Below are 26,636 nucleotides of genomic sequence, written 5' to 3' on the forward strand. Positions count from 1 at the left end.
AACAATGGCTCAACTCCTTGACAAGTGGACGTGCAGCACCAAATGATATGTTACACATGAAAATATACAAACGAAATACTCATTAAAGTATTTTAAATGATAATGAAACGAGTACATACTTAACAATAAACTTCATTTCGCAAGTGCACAATAATGCTGTGGAATTATAACTACTTGAGTTTGTATAATAATTTAAGTTTTTAAAAATGTCAAAAGTCTCAAATAGACTCAAATAAAGTACAAGTAGCCTGCATTAGAACTGCACTATAGTGGACAGTACTTGAGTAAATGTATTTAAGTTACTTTCCACCACTAATACAAGGGCCATGTACACTTATAATTTTAGAGATTATATTCTAAATAAATAATTTCTGGAGACAGATCAAACACAGTGTTAGCAAATAGTCACTGTAAGCAAATGGAGGTTTGAAACCTCAGAGTCGCTTTTTCTCTGTAAATGAAAACCACTGTGAAGATCAGAGAGAGCCAAACTTGTTCAGCGAACACGGAAGTAAATACAGATGAATCTCATTATTTTTATCATCTCGGATATTGATCGTTTGACGTTCAGTCTCCAGCGCGCATGCGTCGTGAGCTGCCTCGCGATCCCATTAATCATCGCAAGATGGAATAAAAGCTTTTGAAGCTCCAGATAATAAGAAGCTAAATTATTATTAAAGTCCGCACGAGGGCAGGAGACATGCGTGATGGTGCACGAGGCTCGATAAGATGCGGAAACGGAAAAAATGACGCACAGTGACGTCTTCCCTCATGTCACTGGCAGGCAGCCAATCCATTACCATGACTGAGATAAAAGAAAAGATGAATGTATACATTTATACTTTGACAGATACATATTTAAACACAGACTGTGGTACAATTTTGCTTTAATCTTGATATTGTCATTCTTATTATCATTTTTGTTATTGTTATTATTTCGTAATTTTCTGCCTGTTTATTTAGTCTTTTTTAATTTTGTGAAATTTGAACTGGCAGTCTGCCTCCCACTGTATATTATATGCTATCTGGTCATTGTCTATGTTTTTAATGAAACAAAATAAGAAAACAATGCTAGTATATATATAGTGTTGGTAGTGTTAGTAGAAGAGTTTATGTGGTAACACAGAAAGTGTTTTCATTATTTCAATTCTTTCTTATGTTCTGTGCTGACTACTTTTACTCTGACTTTTTAGAGGCTGTTTCGAAGAATTTTATTTGTTGGCCCATTAGTATCAGAGGGGTAACTTCGGTAGTTTTATTCTCATCAAGCTGAGGGACTCCAATTGGCAGATTGAAAAAGAATAGTCATTAAGCAGCAAACGTTAAGATATACTGACATTTGGTCTCAGTGTAGATACAGCTCCCAAATCCACATTTTACTTTGTAACGTACGTTATAATAATACAAATCATCATCATCATCATCACCAAGTTTGACATTAGTCTGTGTTGTTATAGCCCAAGGCATTTTTTAAACCGCCTTGTTTACCCATGATACCAAACCATTTCACAACGGTGTGTTTACACTGCCATCTAGTGGACAGCATGCTCCCTGCTTCAGCCAACCTCATACAGTGGGTTCGTGGTTTTTAAACTGGGGGATGGGCCCCCAGGAGAAACATAGAGCCACTGCATGGGGGTGACCAGAGGAAAAATATGTAGTAAAACCAAGTCGAAATTACCTGATATGTGAGGAAAATAAGCAGATGGGTGATGCTATAATTCTGGCCTTTATTAAAACTCAACTTGGACTCTCTTTTTGTTTCCCCGTCTTTGCTTTGTGATTGTTAAAGACATTTTCTAACCTTTTTTCAGATTGTGAAGATGAACCAGTACGTTTTATATAGATCTAGATTAATTACAGATATGTGAGTTAAATTTATTGTCACTGATGGCTTTATTGTTAATATGTCCTCAGTAACACGAGCAGGTATATGGGACAGTTTGTGGGTGGCGTGCAAGAGGAGCAGGAGGAGGAAGAGGAGGAGAAGAATTTTCCCCTTCACCCCCACTGGACTCTGGTCAGGACCTCAGTACAGAGAAAGCTCAGGCAGGAAAAACAAGTGTAGAAGATGAAGAAGCTGGTGGTGTTTCTGCTCTGCCTGGTCCTGCTGACTGCTTACACAGGTAGGAAACTCCCAGGGATCTGCCCGACGAGAACAACATGTTCTGTTAGGCCAGAAAAGGACGAAGAGGAATAGTGAATAATGAGGGTACTATATGCTCTCATTTAGGATAGTTTTGCATTCATTCTCTGTGTCTTTCTTTTGTTGCATGGCTAATATATCATAGATTATTATTATGATATAATCTAACTATTTTTTGCATTGTTAAAAGTCTCTAAATAAAAGTGTTTTTGCATAACTGCTGAAGCAGCTGATTTGAGTGCAGCCTTGCAATAAAAGGCACTTTGGTAAATGCTGAGATGCAACAGACGATAATGATATGAATGTTTAGTCTAAACAGACACTGTGTAAATTACAGTAATGATAATAAGAGGAGAAGGTGAAATGTGAAACAATAACAGTAATATATATATATATAACTATGATATATTAGCCATGCAACAATATATATATATCATGAAATTGTTTTTCATTACTCATTTTACTTTAATGATTGCTGCATTTGGTTCTGTTCTTTTGCACCAATATTACATTTTGCAGCCATTGTAATCTCATAACTTTTTCAGCATGCATTCTGGCTTTGGACACAAATTGAAACTGCACAGATCTTCACAGTGACTTATCTTTCTAAATGAGACAGCTGGAGACTGTGTTAGGTGTTTTGCCACGTTGCTGTGAGGGCCCAGGCAGCAGCAGCAGCAGCAGCAGCAGCTCTGGTCTGTATCTGGGTTCATTTCCACAGCAGCTCCCTCTGGCAGGAGAGGGAGAGCGAGGCAGCCTGCTGCTCACTGGGGTCACGTGCTGCACAGGCCTTACTCCCCAGGGAGTGAGAAGGATGAATGGGCACTTTGTTACCTTCCACCAAATACCATGCTTCCAAATACAGGCCTGGGTTTAGAGAGAGGGAGACAGAGAAGGAGTCCTCACTCTGCAGAGGCCAGTGTTGTGTGTGTGTGTGTGTGTGTGTGTGTGTGTGTGTGTGTGTGTGTGTGTGTGTGTGTGTGTGTGTGTGTGTGTGTGTGTGTGTGTGCATATGTGTGTGTGAGAGAGAGAGAGAGGGCAGCCTCCTTGCGCATGGCGTTGTGGAGTAAACAGCCTCACATGGACAAGCTAAACAGATCAGGTTAGCCACAGCCCACCAGCAGCAGATAGTGGAGAGAAGAGGTTTATTCATGGGCCTGAACACAGCCTCCACTGAGAGGAATGTTATCCTGATTAGCCAATACCCAGCTGCCAAGCAAACGGCTGTTGTGTTAGCAGCAAAAACAAAGTAACTCAAGCAGAGTTCTTGTAAAGAGGAAGTAAAAATAGAGGAAACTGCCAACACACACACACACACACACACACACACACACACACACACACACACACACACACACACACACACACACACACTATTTCTATCAGTGATATGTTCATTCTGTGAACTCTATTGAATCGTCCTCCCCAGCACTATTGGATGTCTGTATCACAAGACGTATGAGCAAACACTTTATCTCTTTGTCGAACTCTTATCTGTCTCTCTACCTCAGATGCCAATCCTATCATCAAGGAGAGCTTTGCTAAGCAGCTGCTCCGCAGCAAGAGGCAGGATCGGCCATTGAAGGCCGGCCATCCCGATGAGCCAATGAGGGTAAGGTTCATTCAGAGCAAAGAGCACAGATATCTTATATATGTAGATTCATCTGATCCTATCAAATCCACTCTGTGTAGCATTCATAAGCACTATATCAACATGATATATAAAGTGTTAATTAATGTTGTTGTTAACAATTATATATATGATGCTATCCTGCTTGCTTAGCAAGTTATGATATAACAAATTATAAGAACTTTATTGTGTTCTATAGTGCTTATTAATAGTGAAACGAACAAAAATATTTTTTTTGAATTTTGTTCAGTATCTTATTGTTTTTTAGAATTTTATTGAACTCTATTATATAAATGAGTAACTCTCTAGATATGAGTTATGAAATAAAATCCACATCAGATCAACAAATGCTCAGAGCAACATGACCAAAAAAGTCAGAAAGACAAATCAAAAATGAATAATACATAAATAAGTCAGTAAAGGTAATTTTAATAAACATAAAGATAGTGAACACAGAACAGCTTTCAAAGATTCACACATTCATAATTTGACATTATATTTTAAATGATGTAATCTCTGTTATGCACCATGGGTACTATGGTGTGTGTGTGTGTGGGGGGGGGTGTTAGCTGCATGAGTTGCATGTTTCATTTATCATAAAGTGTGTCATTGTGGAGATGAACTCACAGCCTCAACCTCAAACTAATACTGTTCCGCTCTCATGATAAAATATTCCAGACACTCATCATGTGTGTTTATTGATTGCTGATCTGAACCACCTCATTTAATTTGAATGTATCACTGTACTCGGTTGTTGTGCTCTGACCTGACAGTGGGCACTGTGATGCTAGGAGCGCAGCCCTTCGTCATTGTTCAAGTCCAAGCATGTTTAGCTCCAGTCATCTCTGTAATTTCACTCTGGCTGTGCTGCCATGGTGTCAATGACAGCAGAGCAACAAATAGTTCTGAGTCAGTGGAGTTTTACTCTGACTCTGTGATTCCCCTGCTCAGAATTAATTTTCATTTGTGCAAATGTGAGTCACAAACCGTTTCCATGTTCGTCAGCTTTTCTTGTCTTGTTTCTTTCGGTGTATATTCATTCTCTTTGCCCTCCTCTTTATTCAACCAAGCACCTCTGTCCCCATGCAGGAGCATCTGCTGCACATGCAGGCTCTGGATCAGAGGGCCCAGGAGACCAACATGGAGTACTGGCTCAATCCTCACTGCCCCCCTCGCTGTGACAGGAACTACGGACACCCCGTTTGAGGATGATGACAAAGGTCGCTTCAATTCTGGACAAACACCTTAAACCCCAAAATGTCAATAGATGTAAAAATGTTCAATCATGACAACCTAACCATTTGTTTTCATTAAGTTAGACTTTTAAATTTTAGTTTTAAGCACCACAGTGCCACACCATCGACTCCTGTCTAATTCAGAGTCAGGCTCACATCATGTAATATCTTTTAACTTTTCTTGTTTAAATCATTCAAAGCACAAACAGGTTTTAAATAATAATTATTCAATATTGTGAATAGACATCAACATTAAAGTTAAGTCAATGTTTTAAGGTAGTTTTGAGTCTCATCATCACTTGTTAGCACTGTTTATGTAGAATGTGATGCTGTGGATGGTTGATAAAGCAGGATTAAGATCCTGGAAACAGTTTCTCATTTATGTAATACCAAATAATAAATATAAGGAACTCATCTTCATAATAATGAGCGTGAGTCCGATTTATAATAACTCCTTTCAAATATGTCTAGAACTGATGTAAGACATTTGTCATTACATGGTTTTATCTTGTCTTTATATATTTATGGCTTTCCCTGATAATTTCTAATTTTCTCTCTTGACCGTATAGGACCAGAAGTGACAACATGGACTCAACAATGGCATCAGTGAAAACCCTTGACAACCAGAAGGACAGAGAGACTCTCTCTCTCCTTCTCCTTAAATGAAATGACCATGTGCAGAATGAATGCTAAATAAATGGTCTTCATGCTTATATAACCTCACTGTATAGCAGCAGTGTAGTTTGCTGTTTCCAGTAGTTTCAACATGTATTCTCTAAGTTGTGTAACAGAATGAATGAACAGTGAATGCAATTACAAATAAATCTGAACGCATGAGTGCCTTCAATCTGGGTAACAAAGGTGATGCTGTTTTATTTTATTTGTTCCATTACCCGTTTTCTATTAATTCTATTAATAGATGAAGATCATATTTAACTCATTATAATTTATTCAACATGTTTAAGAAAGAGTGGATCATCCTGGTGCTTCTATTTGCTTGTGTATCACTTCAGATTTACTTCTCAGTGGAGACCAGGACCAGGTCTGTCATCAGAAAGACTGGAGCACAGGAAGCGTTTTATTTCTCTAATGTTTTAGAATTGAAGATATCAATTCATACTCTTCTTGCAAGCCTGCTGGCCCTGATGTGTCGGAGAGAAATAAAAATAGCCGAGCAGTAAGTGGCAGATCAGGGGAAATAGACCCGTATTCCTGAATAATAAGAAAGGAAAGGTCAAATATTTTCTGACTTATAAGAAAGCTCGTCAGTGGCTCTTTATTTTCTTAGGACACAGGTGAAATTTGGTTCGAGCACCGGGATCCTCACGGACCTCTAGCGGCTGCATCCCGCTCCGGTGCGGGAAACGATGTGCTCCCAGACCCGCGGTCATCCAGGACATATACAGCACCAGCATCATTCAGGACCGCAGCTTCCAGCACATACACTGTTCTCTCTCTGACTCGGGATCAGCGCTGCACGCACCACCAGCCTGAAGAACACTGTCTACTGACCTCTGGAAAATGTGCAACGTATTCCTCTACAGCACACACGTGTCACTTTGTCACTACATATAATAGGCCGATTGTATTTGACTTGTTTTTCTACTGAGCTCTTTTATCTTGATTTGATTTAATTGTTGCTCTTATCGCTGTGCTGACCCGTCATCTTGACCCTGTGTTAATTCACACATGACAAATACAAGGTGAAACTTGAATGCGTTTTAAAAAATCCCACTGCAGGGGCGACCAGTGCAAACCAGCTCGGGTTATAGGTGTGGGCTATTGGATTTTTGTCTGCAGCCTATTTTCATTTGGAAACAAACAGGGTAGGTTAATTGAATCCATACATTGAACGCGTCTCCTTGAAGGATAGCAGCTGATCAGGCAGAACAGAATGAACATGGCCCCGTGGCGGTGGAGAGCAGATTTTGTTTCATTTATGCAACGTGAAGTGAATTTAAAGTGGCCTGTGAGGATCGGACATGAGCTGCATTAAACATGTTATGAAACAGGTTATTGTCAGCGGGTCTATGGGCTGTTTTGTTGCGGCCTTCGTTTTAACTCATTTCATGGTTTCTTACCAAGCCTGAGGCCTCTCACTTCTACTGCTCAAACAGCGGGGATTTACTTTATTTATTTATTTCAAAACAGCGCATTTCCCCATACATTGACCTATTACAGAAATTATTGTGATTAAAATTTTAAGAAAAATAAAATCTATTGATTTAGATGGAGGCCTAGAAGCCTGGCGGCGTCATAGCGTTGGATAAAACTCATTTCTCTTATGGCTTTAAAGGCCGACGGCGCAGGAGGAGGGAGACAAACAATTTGAACACAACGAGAAGCGAAAATCCAAAGTTTTTTTTATTGAAAAGCGTCTAAAAAGCATAACGACACCAGCTTTGTTATTTTCTTATTACATCAATGCTCCATAAAGGTTTTCTATGAAATTCAAAATATAATGTAGTAAATATGAGCCTTGGGAAAAACTTAAAGTGTCCGTGTTGGGTGAATAAATTTAGTTCACAATTAGAAATGTTAGACATTACAAACGGTCTATAAACACAAACAAATAATAAAGGCTATTTTCCTAATACTTTAAATTCAAAGTGCTTGATAAATTCATTTTTTAAATATAAACCTTAGGAAATGGAACAAGGTAACTTCAGTCTAATCAGTTCAAATTATAGAGAAATATTCAATCCAGAGACTGGATTTAAAATCCAGGCCTCACTTCTCACAGATTACTAACACCAGTTCAGGCTGAACGATACGAGTGAGAAAAAAATACATTCTAGTTAGTTATATTTGCAAAATAGTCAAATTCACAAGCTCTGTACAGAAATTAGCCAGCTGCTGCAAAGGAAACATGCAACTCACTCATGTTAACCAATGCATGAAGTAAAATGGACTTCATTTGATTTGGTCGATACATTAAATAGATGTCAAACTTTGTAATATATACACATATGCACATTATGTACTTCTTCTTCTTTGTTCGGTTTATTGGCGGGTGGCAACCCACTTCAAGGTTCATTACCGCCATCAGCAAATTATGTAATCTGCCTCGAAACACTACGTACAAAAACACTTTGCTTAGTAATGATGCTTATGAAAATCACAGAAAACAAAGCCTCATGGTGTAAAAAAAAAAAAAGGCAGTCAAAGAAACAATCAATCATCTTTTGTCTTTGAAGAAGCCTTTAGACGTGTTGCTCTCTTTGATGGTCACAGTTAGGAAGTTGGTGGTCACGTCTGTCACCAGGACCTTTTCCACGCTGCCGAGGGAGGGCCTCCATGACACTTCGTCCAGGTCTTCATTGAGCCGGGTCGGGGACGGCCTGTCCAAGAAGTAAGGCTTTTCCATGAGTGGAAGCTCAGCAGGGCGACTCAGGCTCTGGCTCATCTTGGACTGGTGCTTGAAATGTGCAGGTGCAAGGAAGGTGGATCCCTCCTTTGTCCTTTGTGTGTCTGTGTCCATCCTGTGAGGATGCAGGCTACGGTCTGAGTAGAGCTGCTTGTAGGAGCTTCCACCAGAGAGTTCCTTGTTGTGTTGGTGGTGGTGATGATGATGGTGGTGTCGGTGGTGGTGTTTATGGCCGTGACCGTGGTTCTCTGGATGCCTGTGGGACACTTTGAACAGCCTCATCTCTTCTGCCCCGTGGTACTTGGCCAGTTTGTGAGGGCTGTGGCTCCCCTCCTCTGTACTCCTCTTGTGTGGCTCGGAGGCCTCAGGGCTGCAGCTACTGTCCTTAAAGCGGGGCTTAGGCTTCGGGCCCCTTTTTTTGGGTGCGTGGATGAGTCCGTCAACACTCGATTGCTGGAGGGACGGCTGGTGCTCGCGGGGGCTAAGTTCTGGCGGGCGGACGCGTATGCTTTCTCCACGGTTGACAGTGCTGGGTGGGAAGATGGTGGGAACGACAGCTCTCAGGCCCTCTCTCGCTCTGGGGGTGACTACGGGTTCTGGAGCCGGATAGGTGATGTGCATCCCTCGCACTGCTTCACTCCTGAACTCATAGGACCTGGCTTTGTCTTTTGCCTGAGCCTATTAGAAAATAAGAAAATTATAAGGACATTTTATTCAAAATTATACAAAAAAAAAATATGACACTAATCCCTTAACTCCCTTTAATTTGTATTCCTTAATAAATGGAATTCAAAATTTGTTGTCTTATTTACACCTCTGCTTTCCCTTCTCATGCATCGAAATAAATTCCCAGAAAAGGCCTAATGATAGTTTCAAGCCCGAAACTATTACAGTCAGTTTATATAAAACTTTAAAATGTGAATAATAAGTGGAATGTAATTACAGAACATACACTGGTAGGTTTTAACCTCTGCAGCAGCAAACAGCTCCTGTCAGGCCTCAGTACTTATTAGTGAGATTCCACTGCTGCTCCTGTTAAACAACAGTCCTGTGCAGGGAGATTCTGGTATTTAGCTCAAGACAAACTGTTGCTCATTTAGCAATTTTCACGGTTCATTGTCCTGAGAAGCTGGACCCTCTTGCTGACTGCATCAGGCTTCAAGCAAACCATTAACCCACAGGACAGAAAGATCTGAGTTCAATGACGAGCTGATTATAAATAAGAGGATTTTACACAGAGAGTAAAGACTTTGTGAAGAACTGCTTCTGAACAGGACGGACTGTTTTTAAAGCTTTAATATTTCAACATCTCCACATTAGCTAATACACAAACTGAATACACACCCACTAATGCGCTGTTTCCAATATGTGTAATTAGAGTACTTGGGCGCACTTCTACACACAATGTGGTTAATTTACCAGATCTGTCGGTGGACAGTTTGAGAAGAATACACATTACACAGAGAAGGAAACATGCACGGGAAATAGACGTGGACCTAATTCGTGACAACATTAAATACCACTGATGAGTTTACCTTGAGCAGGAAGGTCTTGGGTTTTGGTCCTCTCTTCTTGGGGCCGTACAGCTCCCTCTCACGCTCCCTGAGGAACACACAGCAACACACTGTCGGGCTCGGTGTCGCGGAGCAAAGTGCACGGAGACCACCGTGTATTTACTGGACATGTTTTACATTCGGCGGCTCGGGCCGCGGAGGCCGAACCCGGACATCTTACCTCTGCTCAAAAGCGGCGAACAGCCGGGAGTCCAGAATATTCTCCTCTGGTTCCCAGGTGCTGTATCTGGGAATGGAAACCAGCGGTCAGACTCAGCACTGACACACGCACACACACATTTTTATATATATATATATATACACAACAGTGTGAGGATGGCCGCGGCGTTAGCCTGCGAGCTAAGATCTCCATCGCGCTGTTACACCTCATTTTTTAATCCGGCTGTCGCTAGCTCGCGCGAGCTAACGACAGCCCCGGTGGAGACAGTCCCCACAACCGGAGACAGCACCGCAGCGGGCTGACAACAGGCAGGAGACACAAGGAAGCTGCACTTACTTGGGAGACCAGCCCTTCCATTTCACTAGGTACTCCATGCGACCCTGCGTGCCATCAGAAACAAACACAAACCACTTGGTTAGCTTGCAGGGCAACACTACTGCATGAGTGCGCTTTACACTCCAGGCTCTTGCCGGAAAATGGCTGGTTACATCTCACACTAACCTTCCGTATCCTGCGCTTGATAATGGACTCGGCAGCGAACACCCTCTCCCCGACGGCGGACAGCTCCATGTTTACTCCAGTGCTACCTACAGTTAGCTCTGCGGTGGCTAACGCTAGCACAGCAGATATTTTTCTTCGGTCCCAGCCGCTCTGGATTCCCGACAGACCATAATACTCCCGAACAGAATGGACGTCAGCGCATTTTTTTTTTTTTCTCCACCGCGTTGCTAGGGAACCGCAGTCGGTGGAACCTCCAGGAGAGCGCCCATTGGTGCAGGCGTTGCTACGTGCTCGGGTTGCTAAGCGAGGGGAGGAGCGTGCGCCTGTGTGGATTCTTTACGGGGGGAGAAAATGGAGGCGCTTCTCCCCGCGCGACGACCGACACGTCTCGCGCAAGTTATGTGAGACATTAAAAGATGCACGTGGTCACGAAAAATGACTAGATAGGTGCACGAGACAGCGTGGGCGCGCAAATAGACAAACTAGAATATAGAAAATAACGCGGGTTGTTTATTTATTTATTAAGATGTTCCTCGTTTCCATTGAACTCTACCAGCACAATATATGAACAGAGAGTATATTATTATGACCACAGGCTGTGGCAGTGATATCGTGACACATTTATTGACTTTTGTTTGTCGGGCCAAACACCGAGGATCGGTGAACTAGCACCGTCAGGGTATTTCTGGTCATTTGGTTATTTTATTTTCATTGTTTTGATTTGTACTTCTGACATGTTGTTTGAAATATATACATAACGTCGTGCTACAGATTTACAGACAACTACCTGTTATCCACCACAGAAAAAAGTATCTGTAGTCAGGTGGAGGAACAGTTCGATGAGGTGAATCATAAATGTTAAGAACATGAAGTGGTTGTTATTCGCCACAATAGTAAAGAAGAGATCAGCTGATCTGAGTGAAATCTTTTCATATATTTTGCGTTTTATGTGAAGGATCCGTCCTGTCCTCTTCCTCCAAGATCACAGCAGGATCTTGGAGCAGCGCTTTGGTTCTCTGAGCTGTTTTAATGTCGGCCTTTTCTTTTCTTTTTTTAAGCAACATGGCACCTCTCACCTACAGTGATCTGCGAATGCGGAAATTATCGGCACGGGCTTTCATTGGGCCTTTTGTTTTTCAATGTTCTTTAACCAACCAAAGTTTAAAGGTAAATAACCAACAGCCAAACACCGGGGAAACAGAAATATTTTATTAGCATCTTGAAATCGGGATTTTACATAATAGCCCACAACAGCATAACAAAAAATATCACAAGATCAGATAAAACAAACCCAATTATTTTCCTTAAGCTTTTATTGTGGAGTAAAAAGAAATATTTACAGTGACGTGCGTGAGCGTCATGATTCTGCTCACTGTCACTGCTCAGGCCTCAGGTGCACAACCCACTCACATGCAGAGGAAAAATAAATAAAAATATATAACTTAAACATTTAGTAATAAAGCAACATGCATATATGTTTTAGTAAGTAAAGTGATACATATGTCACAACATCATATTATTATAATTTTAATTATTGACATTAATATTATGATTTTTGTTGTTATTATTATTACGATTATTATTTGGCGTCCCTAAATTATATTTTATTAAAACTGGCACCTTAGTCATTTCAGTTTATTTAAATTAATTTTAGTTAATATAATATTCAAGGCAGAACAATGCTCCAGTGACGATATAAATATATATATAATAAAATACAAATAAGAAAACAAATGACTGACAGTAAGCCTACTAGTCGTTTAATTTTCTATGTGATAAAGGATTGAATAGTCTATTAAACAAAATAAAAATAAATAGACAGTTGCATCCGTTTGTCAGCGTTATGGAGAGCTGTTGAAGGTAATAGAAAAAAAAACAAGTCTACCCAATTGACTAATTCAAGAAACCTGTCCTAACTTATTATTATTATTATATTATTATTATTATTATTATTATTATTATTATTATTATTATTATTATTATTATTATTATTATTATTATTATATTATTATTGTTGTTGTTGTTGTTGTTGTTATTCCCGTACAGACTCATCGCGCAGATGGATAGATTTAGAATATAAAATAAATGAATTTAAAAGCAGACGCATGAAGCATATAGCCTATTTGAACATGCTGTTTAAAACCTGTCTTTTGAAACCGTTGTCCGTGTGACAGTGAAGAGTCACAGTGCAGCCGTATGAACTGAACGGTGTAATATAATAATGAACAGCTGTACGTGATGAGGGTGGCAACACACATTTAATGAGAACCAGTGAAACGTGTCTGATATGATATAATCGTTAGCCAGACGAAACTAAATCCTTTACATGTAATTCAAGACAAGAACAAGCGGCAGTGGCAAGACGAGCTCGGTTTAAACAGACTTCTGAGTCAATTCAGATCAGAACAAATACCACAGAGACCATGAGGATTGACTCAGTGAGATTAAAGATTAAATGATTTATTACACAAACCATCTTTTAATCCACTTATCCCATTAAATCAGCCTATAAGGTATAACCCACCTTTATGATAGGAAATACTTTGCTGTTTGCTGGGACCTCTGGTCATGAATGAACTCTGTGTAGAACGGTTCAGTATATTAATGTTAATGTTCGTTTCCTGTCAGGATGGATCAGTTCAAACTGCTGCACAAATCACCGACTATAGACGAACTCCAATATGAAGACTGTCGGCCAAATCTAAATATTTTTGTCAGTCAGAAGTTCAATCTGTGGAAATGCCAATGAGTAGAAATTGAATCCATCTGACCAAACATGTCATGTTAGGTTTTATAGTGAGTTTAAGGTGTACAGGTTGTCATGAAAAACACCTGAATTATCTGATAAGGTGCATGTTGCAAATCCTACATCTTTGTTCTTAAACCCATCCTTAATGAATGAAGACGTGTGTTAGATATATAATATTGTACTCATGTTCCATCTTTTAATTTCTCCTCAGCGCATCCTTTCCTCGGTGCACACACTGTGCGTGTGATGGGTGCAGCTCCTCACTCTCTGGATGCGATTGGTCTCGGCGCGCCTGCAGTGCAGCGCCGCTGCCGCCGGTACAACACTATTGGCTGCCTTGTATCCGGGCAAGAAGCGGGATCCCGGTGAGAGCTCAAACCGGGAAAAACCGACCACCACACATGCAACGATGGTGGAGCGAGGTCGGAGAAATTCCCCGTTCACATGAAGCCACATAGCTTGTTGTTGGAATGGGACATTAAATGTCAATTGTGTGGAGTTCGTCATATGAATTAAGAAACAAGCTTTACAATATTAAAGGACATTCCCCTTTTTTCTTTGTCTGTGTTATATTATTATCACTCAGGCTAAGGAAATAAGGACGTAATGGAAAGGTGAGAGCAGATTCCCGTCATGTACTGATCATCATCGTCCATGCGTAAAACCATCTGCAAATATCCCGTAAAGCAACTAAATATATATAGTTGGTTTTACGCATGGGCTTCCTTCCCTCGGATTCCGACATCCACATGATCTACCGGTTCCCAGGGCTAACCACGTCCAATCGACGCAGACAACAGCTCTGTGTGTGTGTCCAGTAAATGAATGGACAATGAGGACACATCTCCATTTAACTCCACGGTGGCTGAGACACATGGACCTGGGCCTGACGCGTGGACCCATCCGCGTCCTCACACACGTGGACCAGTCACCGCCGCGTCAGTTTAGGTTTACTCAGTTGATTTGTTGGTGAAGTGGATGAAGCTGCGTGATGCCCAGCAGGTCTGAAACATGATCCCTGCAGCTGTTTGTCATATCCAGCTGTTTTCACGCCCCAACACTCCCTAACCTGGTTTTATAAAGACCGAGAGTAAAGAGGGAAAGCTATAAATCTGTAAATGATCCGCTTACTAATGCATTATTTTATATAATTTCCTCATATGCGAATTATGTGTACCACATCTGTCAGTTTATGGACTTTACTGGACTCTATATTAGTCATTTTAGTTTGTATCTGTGTGTTTGTTTCCTGCTTTAAAAAAGATTAATTATTATATTTCCTAAGCCCTGTAAAGTAGGTTGTGACTCTTCTCTGTAAAAAGTGCTATGAAAATTTACCTTACCTACTTACACGGTGAAAATATATGGTGATTTTGTGAAATATGATCATTTTTCTTTTACAGAATTAATTAATTGGAACAATATTAAGGAGTTTTACACATGTGAGATCACAATTTTGGAGGTTTTCTTTTTGCACTTGTACATTGCCACCATTTCACTGAGGTAAAGGCCATGGAATCAGCTGTATCGATTGTATATTTCTCTACTCCTCTGGTGTGTGGCTGGATTTAGAAATCTGCTATGAGCTCAAATCTGCATGCCTGGCATGTCTAGGCCTTTCTTATAATTCTGTGCATATAAATGTGTGTGCGGGTGTGATTAGGGCCTTTACTGTAGAGGACTGTATGGCTCAGAGTTTCTATTATGTCCCTCTGAAACCAGCAGCCTGTATATTCCATGAATAGCTGTGTGGTTTTGTAAATCAAAAGCATGGTCCCTGTGAGTTTATGGTGTAAAAGCCAATGTGTCAGAAAACATTAACAGGCCATAACTCAGCCATGCATGCACAGACTGAGTATGAGCTGCAGAGAAGAGGATGAGGAAAGGAAGGTGGATCAACTGGTTTTATACAAATGTTGGTTACTTCAAGGGATTACACAAGTAGCTCAATCACAGACTGGCAGTTTATTAACACCATATGAAACTGAGAATAATGCCTGTAGTCCTGGGGGTTCCCACTGACGGCTGATTCACAGAACAAGAGAGACATTTTCTCTGTCAGTGCTCACATTCATGTCATTTATTGGCGGGAATGGCCCGAGAGCTAGAGTCTGTGTATATGGTCCCACAACAGACAACAGGTACTCCAAAAGTAGGCCTACAAATAAACAGGGAACAAAATTACTCAGGTGAAAGTAAAAGTACCACATTAACTTGAGTAAAAGTGAGTGAGTGTAGAGGGAAGCCCATACCCTCATTAATTCAATTCAGTTCAATTTAATTCATGTTTACCACATTACAAAATACATTATCACAAAGTAGATTACATAATTACATAGGTCGAGACCTATGGGGAGAAGAAACTCTGTCATTAGAAGGATGAAACCTCTGGCAGAACCAGTCTTAGTTTGGGAGGCCCTCTGCCTCGCCCAGTTGGGGTGAGTGAGAAACTGAGGAAGAGAAAGAAGGTGAATGGAAAAGAGGGGAGAGAAGAGGGGCAGAGAAAAGAGAGAGAGACAGGAACAGTTGTGCACCTGTGAATTTTAAGCTCTGTCAGACTGATTGTTATAATGAAAATAATAAGTGATATTTATAGATAATGCAACAGTCTACCACATCATTATGGCTGAGCCTCGGCCTCTTCTGAATCCATTTCAGGTGTTTCTTCATTAGATGCTGCTGCCTGCTCTGATTGGATCAGTGGTGGAGTAAAAGTAATAAGTTCTTCAAAATAAATGTACTTAAGTAAAGTACAGATCCATGAACAATGTATCCAAGGGCAGTAACAAAGTTAACATTCTACCACACTCAGATTGTGTGTAAAAACCAGAGCAGGAGATGACTGGGCTTTCATTCACATTATCCAGGGGAACAGAAAGTGAAATTAAATCTGGGGTTGAAATGTGAGAAAAGAGGCAGGAGAGTGTTAAAACATGGAGACAACATCCTGAGTTATGTCATTTTAAAATGAACATGGAGGTGAAGCACACAGAGGCCCCGCAGTCTCCCGCTGTGCCTCCCCTGGTATGTTAGGAGGATTTATTCATCTGACATGAACAGCTGTTCGGGTCAAAACCATGAGCCTCAACCGAGTCGACTAAGATCTAATAACCACCTCACAGACATGTTTAAGTCTTAGTTCAACCATGAAGCAGAATTTCTTCAGCCTGTGGTCAGACCTTTACCATGTTATTCTCAAATTCAAAAGTAGCAGGTCACAGTTACTCAACAAGAGGTTCTAATGTTACATTCACAAGATGATCAGTGGCGTTGAAGGCCACAATGAAACCTACATGTATTCATGTAGCACAGCTGCTTCCCCATTTAATGTGTTGTGCAGGGTTTAAATGAATGGGAACACATTGCTCTCCATATGTAGCAGTAAACCAGGACTGACCTGTAGCTACAGTATAAACACGGGGCAAATAGTTGGCCCTGGGCAGCCTGCAGGGCTAGATGATGCCTATCTGAAAATAAACTCTCTGTAAGGCTCTGTAATAATCCTCACGGTCTGCAGTCTACAGCCACAAATAGAGCCATGTACAGATTTAGCAACTTCTGGAGTAAGGTTAGTGAGATCATTACAGCAGCCGTCTTCTAAAATCTTTAGCTCCTTATAGGAGGCCAAGGTCACATATGATGTAGGACTCAAGCTGGGAGGTCTCCTATGATGATATATAAGTATAAACAGTGGTGGGATGTAACAAAGCACATTCGTTTCATTTCCGCACGTAAGTAAATTTTTCATGTATCTGTACTATACTTAAGTGGATTTATTTTCTGGTACCTTTCTCTCCTGCTCCACTACATATATCAGCAAATATCTGTACCGTTTCCTCCACTACATTTTTACAATGCATTATGGTACCTTTTCACATTGTTTATTATATTATTATATATATAAAAGTAATCAATAATTAGAGGCGAATTTGTCCACTCATCAAGTCCGATCGCTAACAGGTAATTAACAGTTTGTATTTTTCTAGTCTTTAACAAAATATACACTTGACAGTTAATGAAGTAGTAGACTATTGCATTAGGGAATAGGCTACACTCTGCGGGTACTTTTACTTTTAATATTTCAAATGTATTTAAAAGCAAGTAGTTACTGAGAAAAAAAAGTTAATGAGGTACTTTTACTTGAATAAATTTTAATCTTTTTATCTTGTAACATCGTAAAATGTTTAGAGTGCTTCCTCCACCACTGAGTATAAAGAAAGAGACACATTCCATATTTTACTTGCAAACAGTTTTATTATTGCAAAAACGTATTATAGGAAGCCTTCACTTTTTAGTCTGCAGAGAAAACATCAAAAGTGCATCTGGTCAGTTTTCAACAGAGCAGTTCAATGCACCTCATACCACACAGTGCTGAAAGGGAAGGAGAAGAATGAATGAACTCAGGGAACAGATCTGATCATGACAAGAGCCTGCGTGTGCTTTTACATACGTTTAGTTACACAAAATATGAATTATTTTATACTTTGTCCATCTGTGTCACACGTGTCAGGGTGTGAGAGAATGGGAAAAAGCTGAATCACGGAACCCCAGGTGGTGGTACTAATCTGTTAGATTAGATTAGGCTGATATAATTCATATTATTATTTTTTTGTTTTTATTTTAGTCACTGCTGCAAAACATGAAAATATATATGGTTGTACGTCAACTGTGTTAATGGAAGGGACTTGTGCTCAATATTAGATCTTGAGATGCGTGACCCAGAAAACACATTGAATGGAGACCAAATAATAGGAGCATATATCAAACGTTAACCGTTAATAATCACCTCTTCCCTTTCAACACAAATCACATTTATTGACAAAGAGACGCTTCATTTTTTTTCATCTGCTTGTTTAAGCACGCCTAATGGCATAATCTGTCCAAGCAGCATCTATCCTTGTTTAAACCTGTCAACTTGTTCACGCATGCACACACACACACACACACACTCGCACGCACACACACTCGCACGCACATACACCCGCACAGTGTATTTTACCATGATTCAATATAATTTCTCTTCCTTACAAAACTCTCCATATAGCCTACATTTTTATGAGATGTAGACAGTTGAGTGTATAAATCAAATTACATCCATAGAAAAGTGAAAAGTATGTACAAGGGTTAAGTGCATCTTTAATTAAAGATCCGGCATCTATTTATGATCTAATTTTGCTTTCTAACTACGTTTGAAAGAGCGTAAAATTAGAAACTGCATGTGATAGAATCTCCAGAAATAACAACAGATAGAGCTTATAAGATAAGAAGACAATATGCAAATAACGCAATAAAAGTTCAGTTATTTTATCTGAACTTTACAAAATGAAAACAACATCAACGGTTCATTTGTACATTCAAGCATCTTTAAATTAAATCTCTCTAATATACATTTATACAGTTACACAGTTGGTATCCAGCGGGATCACACTGTTATGTATTCCTTGAATGTAACAGTGAGGCAGTTTGTCGTAATGTCTGTGATCACTATATTCCCGAGGAACGGCTGGAAGGAGGGAAACGTCTCCTCTTTTATCTCGTCATTGTTAGAAACAGACAATGAGTCTACTCTCACCTTCTCTGCAGCGCTTTGGGTTTCAGTCTGGCGCTGCATTTCTGGTTGCGAGTCCGTTATCGTATGTGTTTCAGCTTGTGTGTGCGTTTCCTCCGGTGTGTGCGCTAGAGTTTCAGCTTGTGTGTGTTTTGCTGGCTGGCTCGCTGTGGACGCTGCAGCTTTAGGCCTGGACTTGTCAATGCTCAAGTCAATAGGCTCGTCTTGATCTGCGTACCCACAGACCTGCAGGCCGATGTGGCCCCCGTGTCCGTTTTGGTCGTAGCTGATGTTTTGGGCGGGTGAAGATACCATGTTAGGAACGCTGATACTGCTGGAACTCAAAAACCTCTTAGTACTCCCATGCTCCTCGCAGTCTGTGTCAGAGAGGTGTCGCTTTAGAGTTTGAAATCCACCTTGGGTTCCTCTTTTGTCCAGTGGAGAGGGAACTCCCCTATCCAAAGGCAGGGAGAGCAGATTAGGCTTGGTTGTCAATAGTAAAAGCTGATCCGCTGGAAGCTGCCCCCGACCCCTGACCTCGACATGTTTATCCTGTTCCGTCGCAGTTGGCTCCACTTTGGGGGACTGTTCCTTTTCTTTTCGGCGATCTACGTTAAATCCAGTACTTGGAATAGCGGGTTTGTCTTTGGGGTTTTTCGCAAATCCGTTCATGAGGCCGAGCTTCTTGACAAGTTTCATCTTTTCAAGGTTGTTCTCTGTGCTGATGTCCATTTCTTGCCCCGGCTTTTCTGCAGTTTCACCGGTTTTTATTTTAGCTGTCTTCATTCCATTTTCCATGTACTTACTCATGACGATAACAATCCGCCCGTTCTTGTTTTTGTTCTTCACGATCTTTAGCTTGCTGCTGCTGACACCATTAGACTGTGTAGAAGCATCCTCTTTAGGTTTAACCATCTCCGGCTCTTTGTGGTTGTTGAGGTCAGCTGGAAGATTCTTCAGCTCCATAGTGATATCCTTCACTTTGGTCAGGCAGCCAGAGTCTTTGTCCCGAACCCACTTTTGCTGCAGCACAGGGGGCACATTGTACCCTTTGTTGGGCAGCTCTGGGGCTCTGACGTCTCTGGGCTTGGCAAACATGGGCTCGTGCACCTTGAGGTCTGGCTGGTAGTGGTGGTGCTTCTTGCTGTTGAGCTGATAGAATAATTTCTTGCCGTTGGTCTGCTGCTCGGCCTCGCGCTCCCGGCACAGCGGCTGGTACTGGTGGTGCTTCTTGCTGTTCAGCTGGTACTGTTGGCCCTGGGGACGGAGCATCTGGATGGGGTTGGACTTCTCGCAGCTGTCCTCATCCAGGGACGCCTCGTGGAGGTCAGCCAGAATGCTGGATCTCCGCGCAAATGAAGGGACCTGTGCAACAAAACAGTGATTAGTGTTAAGAAACCTTAAAAATAAAGATTAATGAACATTACATGACAAATTATGGGATTTCTTGTGTGTAGATGAGTATTTAAAATAAAGGGTGTCCCTCTGGGCAGAGAATTTGATTAATAGCGAAACTGTCTACAGTATCTATACATGTGTCTGTGTCAAGCTAGAACAAAAAGCCATGGTTCACTGGGGCCCGTGAGTTGAGCTGTGCTTGGAATGTGTGAAGGGGCCCTTCTGAGGCCTGGACGGGAGCAGTTTATTTCAGGTGCCTTGGTCTATGTTCACACAGCCCTCCTACAGGTCCCGTGTAGCTCTTTCAGCCACCGGCCCAGGCACCACAGTGATATTTCCAAGTGTCTCCTGTGGCTGTGACCTCAGCTTGGAGGAATGTCACTGGCTGCTTTGTGTCCTGTCATTGACTCTATCCCACGCGTTAGCACCAACACCCTCCTGAGAGGAACAAAAACACTCCTCTGAGGTGGTCCCCTGGCCTTTTGGAAGGGTGATGGATGCACTAAATGTACAATTCACAGTCTTTGAGCTACAAGTGTTAGGTCAGGGAACTGTCCATATAAAAAATCCAAGTAGATAATAAAATGTATGTTTGTAATACATATTTTAGTTTTCAAAGTGCATGCAGTTCCAACTCCTAAATTTAAGAGGAAAGCCACCGATCAATCATGAAGATTAGTTATCTAATCTACTCAGGCTGTAAAAACTGTCACATCACTTCGAACAAAAGATGACTTTGAGTTGCATTATGGGAAATGTAGGACCCAGCATTTTCAGAGCTTGATCAATACTATAGCCAAAACTCAGGATATTAACTTGGCGTTTCGCTGGTTAATTTTGACATGTCTTTTAGTCCCCCTTGTGGCCTGCAATATTAAATATCTGGAGCGTCTAAGTAAACCTGCCTTATTGGAGAAATTCATTTTTGTCTACATTGCGTCCTGGGATTTCCTGGGATTCCAGGTGGAACTGTGTGTGCAACAACAAAGAGACTTGTTGAGTATCACTGCTTACCTGGACCAGAAGGTGCTTGGGCTTGGGGCCTCTCTTGCGATATCCCATCAGCTGCTCCTGACGTTCTCTGTGGGACAGGAAAACAGCAGCCAATCAGTGAAACCATCTCGCAGAGATGAGTTGCCGTTGCATGGCAACACAACGTCATGGGTGTCCTCCTCAGGATCAGTTAGAAAACACTGAGCCCATGTTACAGGTTGGAGTTACACTCCCTGATGCACCGTGACAGTCATTCAACACGCATTAAAGGAGCAGTCATTCTCTCTCATTAACATGGATTTATCTTTTCTCTCGATCCTTTAGTTTATAAAGCATCGACTGTTTAATATCACATTACACTCGCTCTTCCTTCCTCCTCTAATAAAATTCATAATTTCGTAACATGTCTGTCCACAGTTGGACACACAGGCCTCTCATCCTCTCTGACTTTTCCTTAGCTTTCCTCAGTCTACAGTCTCTCTGAGGCAGTAACTCAATACCACAGACAGGAGTGATGTAAGTCCCCTCCCCCACCCTACTCCATCACATCTAATTACAATGACGACTCCGTGTATTTTCATAGCCTGGCATTCAGACGATTCGGCTCCCCGGAGAGACACGCAATTAGTTTCAATAAAATCTCTCCCCTTTAGAGGTAGAGGGGTAATTGCAAAAACAGACGCAGAGCGACGCCGTGTTTTGCTTTAACGTGTGACCTGCGCCTGAAAGGTTTCTGTAAGCAGGAGCTGAGAAAAGCCAGTGACAGTTAAACACGCCGCGCTTTGAAGAAATTCAATTACAGTGTATTTCATGTGCAGTTGTCTGCTCAGTCACTCAATAGACTATTTAGCAATTAGCTAGGCAGCTAATTTGACCGTGGTAGCCCACTTTGAAAACTGTGGACACAAGGCCCTTCACTAATGAGAAACATGAGGAATTTCCTCTGGCTTCGAGTTTGAGACGGTGCATGAACGTCTGATTTATGGCGATTCCTAAGCTACTATTTAGTGCCCTGCTTACCTAAATCTTCGTTTCCTCATGCCTTTCCACTACATCACAAGCAGTTTCAGAAAAGATGTGCACCATAATTTAAATCCCACTCCAAAAATGTGTTCCGCCTACTGTCCCTTCACTCAGAGGTTAGATCTTCACCGTGCAGGATGATGAGTGTGCAGGGATCAGCTGCTCAGTTTAAATCTCAGGTTAAAATCTGCAGGTACTATCATGACTCTATGACATCACAAACATGGTCCTGTATGCAACTTCCACAGGTTTTATGTGGAGACTTGACACCTCTGACACATTTATAATGAGAACTAAATGGCCTGTCCCATAAATGCATCTCTAAGCTTCTCAGGCCCCTCTCCATTCAGGGATCTCTCAGATCCACTGATCAGTTGATCCTTGCTCTTCCTTGGTCGAGGTTAAAGGCTAAAAGGGTGATTGTGCGTTTGCTGTATAGCTGCCCCAAAGCTTTGGAACAGTCTGCCATTTACAAATAAATGATCCCCTTCTGTCGACACATTTTAGACTAAACTGAAGACCCTTTTGTTCTTGCATGCTTTTGGGTGCCCTTAACTTGTTTTATTTACATCCTAACACTTTTGTCCTATTTTGCCATTTGTTTTTAGCATTTTGCACTTCCTTCTTTTTTTGTGCAGCACTTTGGTCAACTGCGATTGTTTTTAAAATGTGCTTTATAAATAAAGTTGACTTGACTTGAAAAGTTAATTAAAAGTGAAGTAGGAGACATCTGACGTTCAATAGTTAAACTTTTGAAATATGCAATTGCATTTTAAAGCATCTGGATTTTTAATGAAGACAAAGAAGTGGATTTAGTTTTCTCCACTAACATGTGTCCCTACCCTCTGCTGGCGGTTAGCCATTTAACATCTAGCTAGTGCGGAAGACCTTCAAACATATAAGGGATAATATTCACAATCTTGTCCTTATTTAATTTTGAACTTTAAAAAGTTCATTTCAGAAACATCATTACACACTGCCTGTTTTTAAACGCCCTCACATGTTGAGAGGGGGTCATCAAATTTGTATCAAAAACAGAGCACATGAGTAAAGTCTGAACATTTAGCCACACAGATCCTTTGTTTTGGAATTTTGAATGATCCATAATATGTGGCCTATTGTGTGTTGTGATTGGTTGCTGCCTCCTGTGGAAGAGGACACAGGAGCATCTGGTGACTACATGGTGGGAGAGCATGATAACCTGATGCTGACACTCAAATAACTATCAGGTGACAAAAAGTTGATGCTGGACAAAGTGTCACTGTTTGCTCTGGTAACCCTGACCGGAGTTTAACCCTAACCTGACCCACTGATGTCCCCGGTGTTAATCCGAATCCAAACCCCCTCTGGGCACTGAATATGACTGTCACATTGTGTGGACAGTTGATTGTGTACATTGGAGTTTCCACATAGTGGGATCAAGGTGTATACCTTGATCCCATTATAGACACACAAAGAGTTCCTCCTTATAGTTGACTGAAAGTGACATAAGTGAATAGGTGGAGCAATTTAAACCGGTTTGGTCTTGGTATTGTGTGGATCTCACCACACCTGAGGCTGGTTTATCCAACCCTGCACTTACCTGTCTTGGAAAGCATCAAGCAGCCTTGGGTCCAGGATGTTTTCCTCTGGTTCCCACGTGTTGTATCTATTCAGAGAGGAACATGTGGACAGTGAGGACACACCTGCCTGTCAGCAGCGGATGACTTTCATAAACAATGGCTGATGATTTCTGCACAACGAGCCTCAACAGACTCCCACCCTATGATCATTAGAATTCTCCCACGGCTCATATTTGCAGTCCTGTGTTCTACATGTGTAAACAACAAATGGAGACACTTGCACTCCCTGAGGATGCGCGTGTAATAAATCATGAGTAACTTTTACGCACGGCGGTGGGGGGAGGTGGGTGCAACGGCCGAGCCTCGACTCAACTGGAGACACATTTCGTAAACACTGGGTTCAATTACAGACGTGTCTTCCTCTAATTGGAACACTGGGGATAGCATTCATTGGAAGACTACATCCATCATCGAGGCCAAACGCATCGAGCGGCCAAGGCAAGGACGCGCAGCCGCCCATATATGCGCGCCCACGTTCGACACACACACACACGCACACATATTTGTATTGTGAATGTTGCGTTAGTGGTTGTGATGTTTGCTATATGGGGTGTGTGGGCACTTACTTTGGAGACCATCCTCGCCACTTGACCAGATACTCGAACCTCCCCTGTGAACGGACAGAAACGGGATTATCGTCTTAACGTCACTTTACGCAGCAAAATGCAACGCACCGTCATCCTAAATATGACCTGGTGAAAGATAAACAGACAAGGACACACCGGAGAGAACCCCCTCCTCATCTCCGTGTGCACGGTGTGTGTTAAACATGTCCTTCGCTGTCTCTGCACACCAACCTTTCTGATGCGCTTCTTCTCGATGCTCTCCACCGCAAAGACGTGCTCTCCCGCGGCGGGTAGTTCCATTTTCCGATCCAAGAGAAGAGAAGCGGCTCGTCTGGGTTTATTTTTCCTTTTTTGTCTCCCCGCTCCTCGCTGCGCTGTTGGAATATCGGACACGTTCTCCTCTCTGCCAGGCCGCGTCCTCGTCCTCTGCTCCTCTGATGTGAGACACAAGAGCCCCCCGCTCCTCCTGTTTTTTCCCTGCGCTCCCCCTCGGAGACACCCGCTCTGCAGCCGAGTTGAAGCTGCAGCAACAAAACACTTCATGCAAATAGCCCTGGATGTGACGTCACACGAGGGGGGCGGAGATAGAGGGGAGGAGGGTTGTTCCCGTGCTCACTTCAGGCGCTGTCGGAAAAAAGAGGGAATTCTTCGAGTTGGACGTTGAAAATTATAAATTAAAGTGTAAAAAAAAAACAGGATTATGGAAACCATGACAACCTCTGATGGATTTTGTCACTGTAGGCTATTTCATAGTTGGGCCTTTTTATGTAGACGACATGCAACGTTTTGCATTTTTTTTGTAAGGATCCGAAAGGAAATTTAGGCATCCAGTTGCGTAGAGGTTCAGTGTGTAAGATTTCGGTGAAAGGGATCTTGAATATAAAATAATCCCAGTGATTTTTGCACTATCGTGTGATCATCTAATTTGTACTAGTTGTTGTTTTCTTTACCCTAGAATGGACCCTTTATATTTAAATGATTTATATTCAAATACTTTATATTTACATAAGGAGCGGGTCGGCTCTATGGAGGCCGGCATGTTTTTTTACAGTAGTCCAAACTGGACAAACTAAACACCTTTTGAGTTTTTTCCTTCACGTTTGAAAGGGGAGGATGAGTTGAGGGGTGTTCAGCTGCAACATGCAACTTCAACACAAAATTGTACACACTGAGCCTTTACAACACAACATGAACATGAAGGTATAAGGCTGTGTAAATAGTGAACAATGGTCAATCAGTGACATATAAGAAAATATGAAACTTAAATGAGGAAAACGTAACATAAAACAAAAACCAAACCTATTGTGCAATAGCTTTATTCAGCGATTCCAGCATGAAACCACTAGAAAAAGGCCTCTCTTTGGTTGAGTGCTATTGGACAGGAAACCATATAATAATATGGTTTTCATGGCACCATATTATCAGCACCACTCATTACGACACATGTGTAAATCATTATATGATCATATAATCTTTACAATGTCCTATCGAAAGCAAGAATATTTAAAAACAATTGGGGGAATAAATGTGCTTGTGAAAACTACGAGCTGAGACGGGACCCTGAAGGCATCACCTCTGCCTCCGTGTCCCTGGATGTGAAGCGAGGTGCAACTGCAGGAGGAGGAGGAGGGAGGAGGAGGGTGGGGAGGAGAGCGTCTTTCTGCGGAGCTGTGGCCTGAAACGTGCTGCTCACACACCTGAATCCAGCAGCTTTGGGCCTTTGGCTTCATGTTGTATTTCCACTGACAAACCGCCACAGACTGTGTTAGTGTGTGGAGGCTTTTCAGTCTGTGCGCCCCCCGCGTCCTTCACCGACAGAGCCCCCCGAATGATCAGGGCTCATGATTCTGTTGGGTTTGTATGCAGTTAAATCACAACTAATATTAAAAACGAAATGTTGCACACATACAGGCCCAGCTCACAGTCAGAGGCACCGTGTGTCTGACACTGATCCATCACCGCAAGGCCTCCTCAGCCGCCGCAGGGAGTCCTGGGCAAAAGGGAAAACATCCGCATCTTATATTATGCTCTTATGGTGATGGACGCAGGATGAGGATGAAGGTGAAATCGGCCGCTGTTATGCGCATCACAATGAATAGATTTCCATATCCTTTTGAGTCAAGG

At 41.8% G+C, this 26,636-nt stretch overlaps 3 protein-coding genes across 3 annotated transcripts; 1 reads left to right on the top strand and 2 right to left on the bottom strand.

The window, feature by feature from the left end:
* Positions 1 to 1,967: 1,967 nt before the first annotated feature.
* On the top strand, positions 1,968 to 5,871 carry c2h17orf67 (chromosome 2 C17orf67 homolog). The gene is made up of 4 exons (XM_035179162.1): positions 1,968 to 2,126; positions 3,658 to 3,758; positions 4,866 to 4,996; positions 5,581 to 5,871. Exons 1-3 carry the CDS (start codon positions 2,072 to 2,074, stop codon positions 4,980 to 4,982), a joined length of 273 nt encoding a protein of 90 aa, XP_035035053.1. The 5' UTR covers positions 1,968 to 2,071; the 3' UTR covers positions 4,983 to 4,996; positions 5,581 to 5,871.
* Positions 5,872 to 7,357: 1,486 nt separating this feature from the next.
* cbx8b (chromobox homolog 8b) lies at positions 7,358 to 10,801 on the bottom strand. Its single transcript, XM_035145596.1, has 5 exons — positions 10,614 to 10,801; positions 10,449 to 10,492; positions 10,113 to 10,178; positions 9,914 to 9,980; positions 7,358 to 9,056 (listed from the first exon to the last, which is right to left on the bottom strand). Exons 1-5 carry the CDS (start codon positions 10,680 to 10,682, stop codon positions 8,190 to 8,192), a joined length of 1,113 nt encoding a protein of 370 aa, XP_035001487.1. The 5' UTR covers positions 10,683 to 10,801; the 3' UTR covers positions 7,358 to 8,189.
* A 6,795-nt stretch (positions 10,802 to 17,596) lies between these two features.
* LOC118125220 (E3 SUMO-protein ligase CBX4) lies at positions 17,597 to 25,053 on the bottom strand. The gene is made up of 5 exons (XM_035183630.2): positions 24,744 to 25,053; positions 24,513 to 24,556; positions 23,907 to 23,972; positions 21,323 to 21,389; positions 17,597 to 20,275 (listed from the first exon to the last, which is right to left on the bottom strand). The coding sequence occupies exons 1-5, from the start codon at positions 24,810 to 24,812 to the stop codon at positions 18,785 to 18,787; spliced, it is 1,737 nt and encodes a 578-aa protein (XP_035039521.1). The 5' UTR covers positions 24,813 to 25,053; the 3' UTR covers positions 17,597 to 18,784.
* Positions 25,054 to 26,636: the final 1,583 nt, after the last annotated feature.

Source organism: Hippoglossus stenolepis, chromosome 2 (genome assembly GCF_022539355.2).
Source record: "Hippoglossus stenolepis isolate QCI-W04-F060 chromosome 2, HSTE1.2, whole genome shotgun sequence".
Lineage (NCBI taxonomy): Eukaryota > Metazoa > Chordata > Actinopteri > Pleuronectiformes > Pleuronectidae > Hippoglossus > Hippoglossus stenolepis.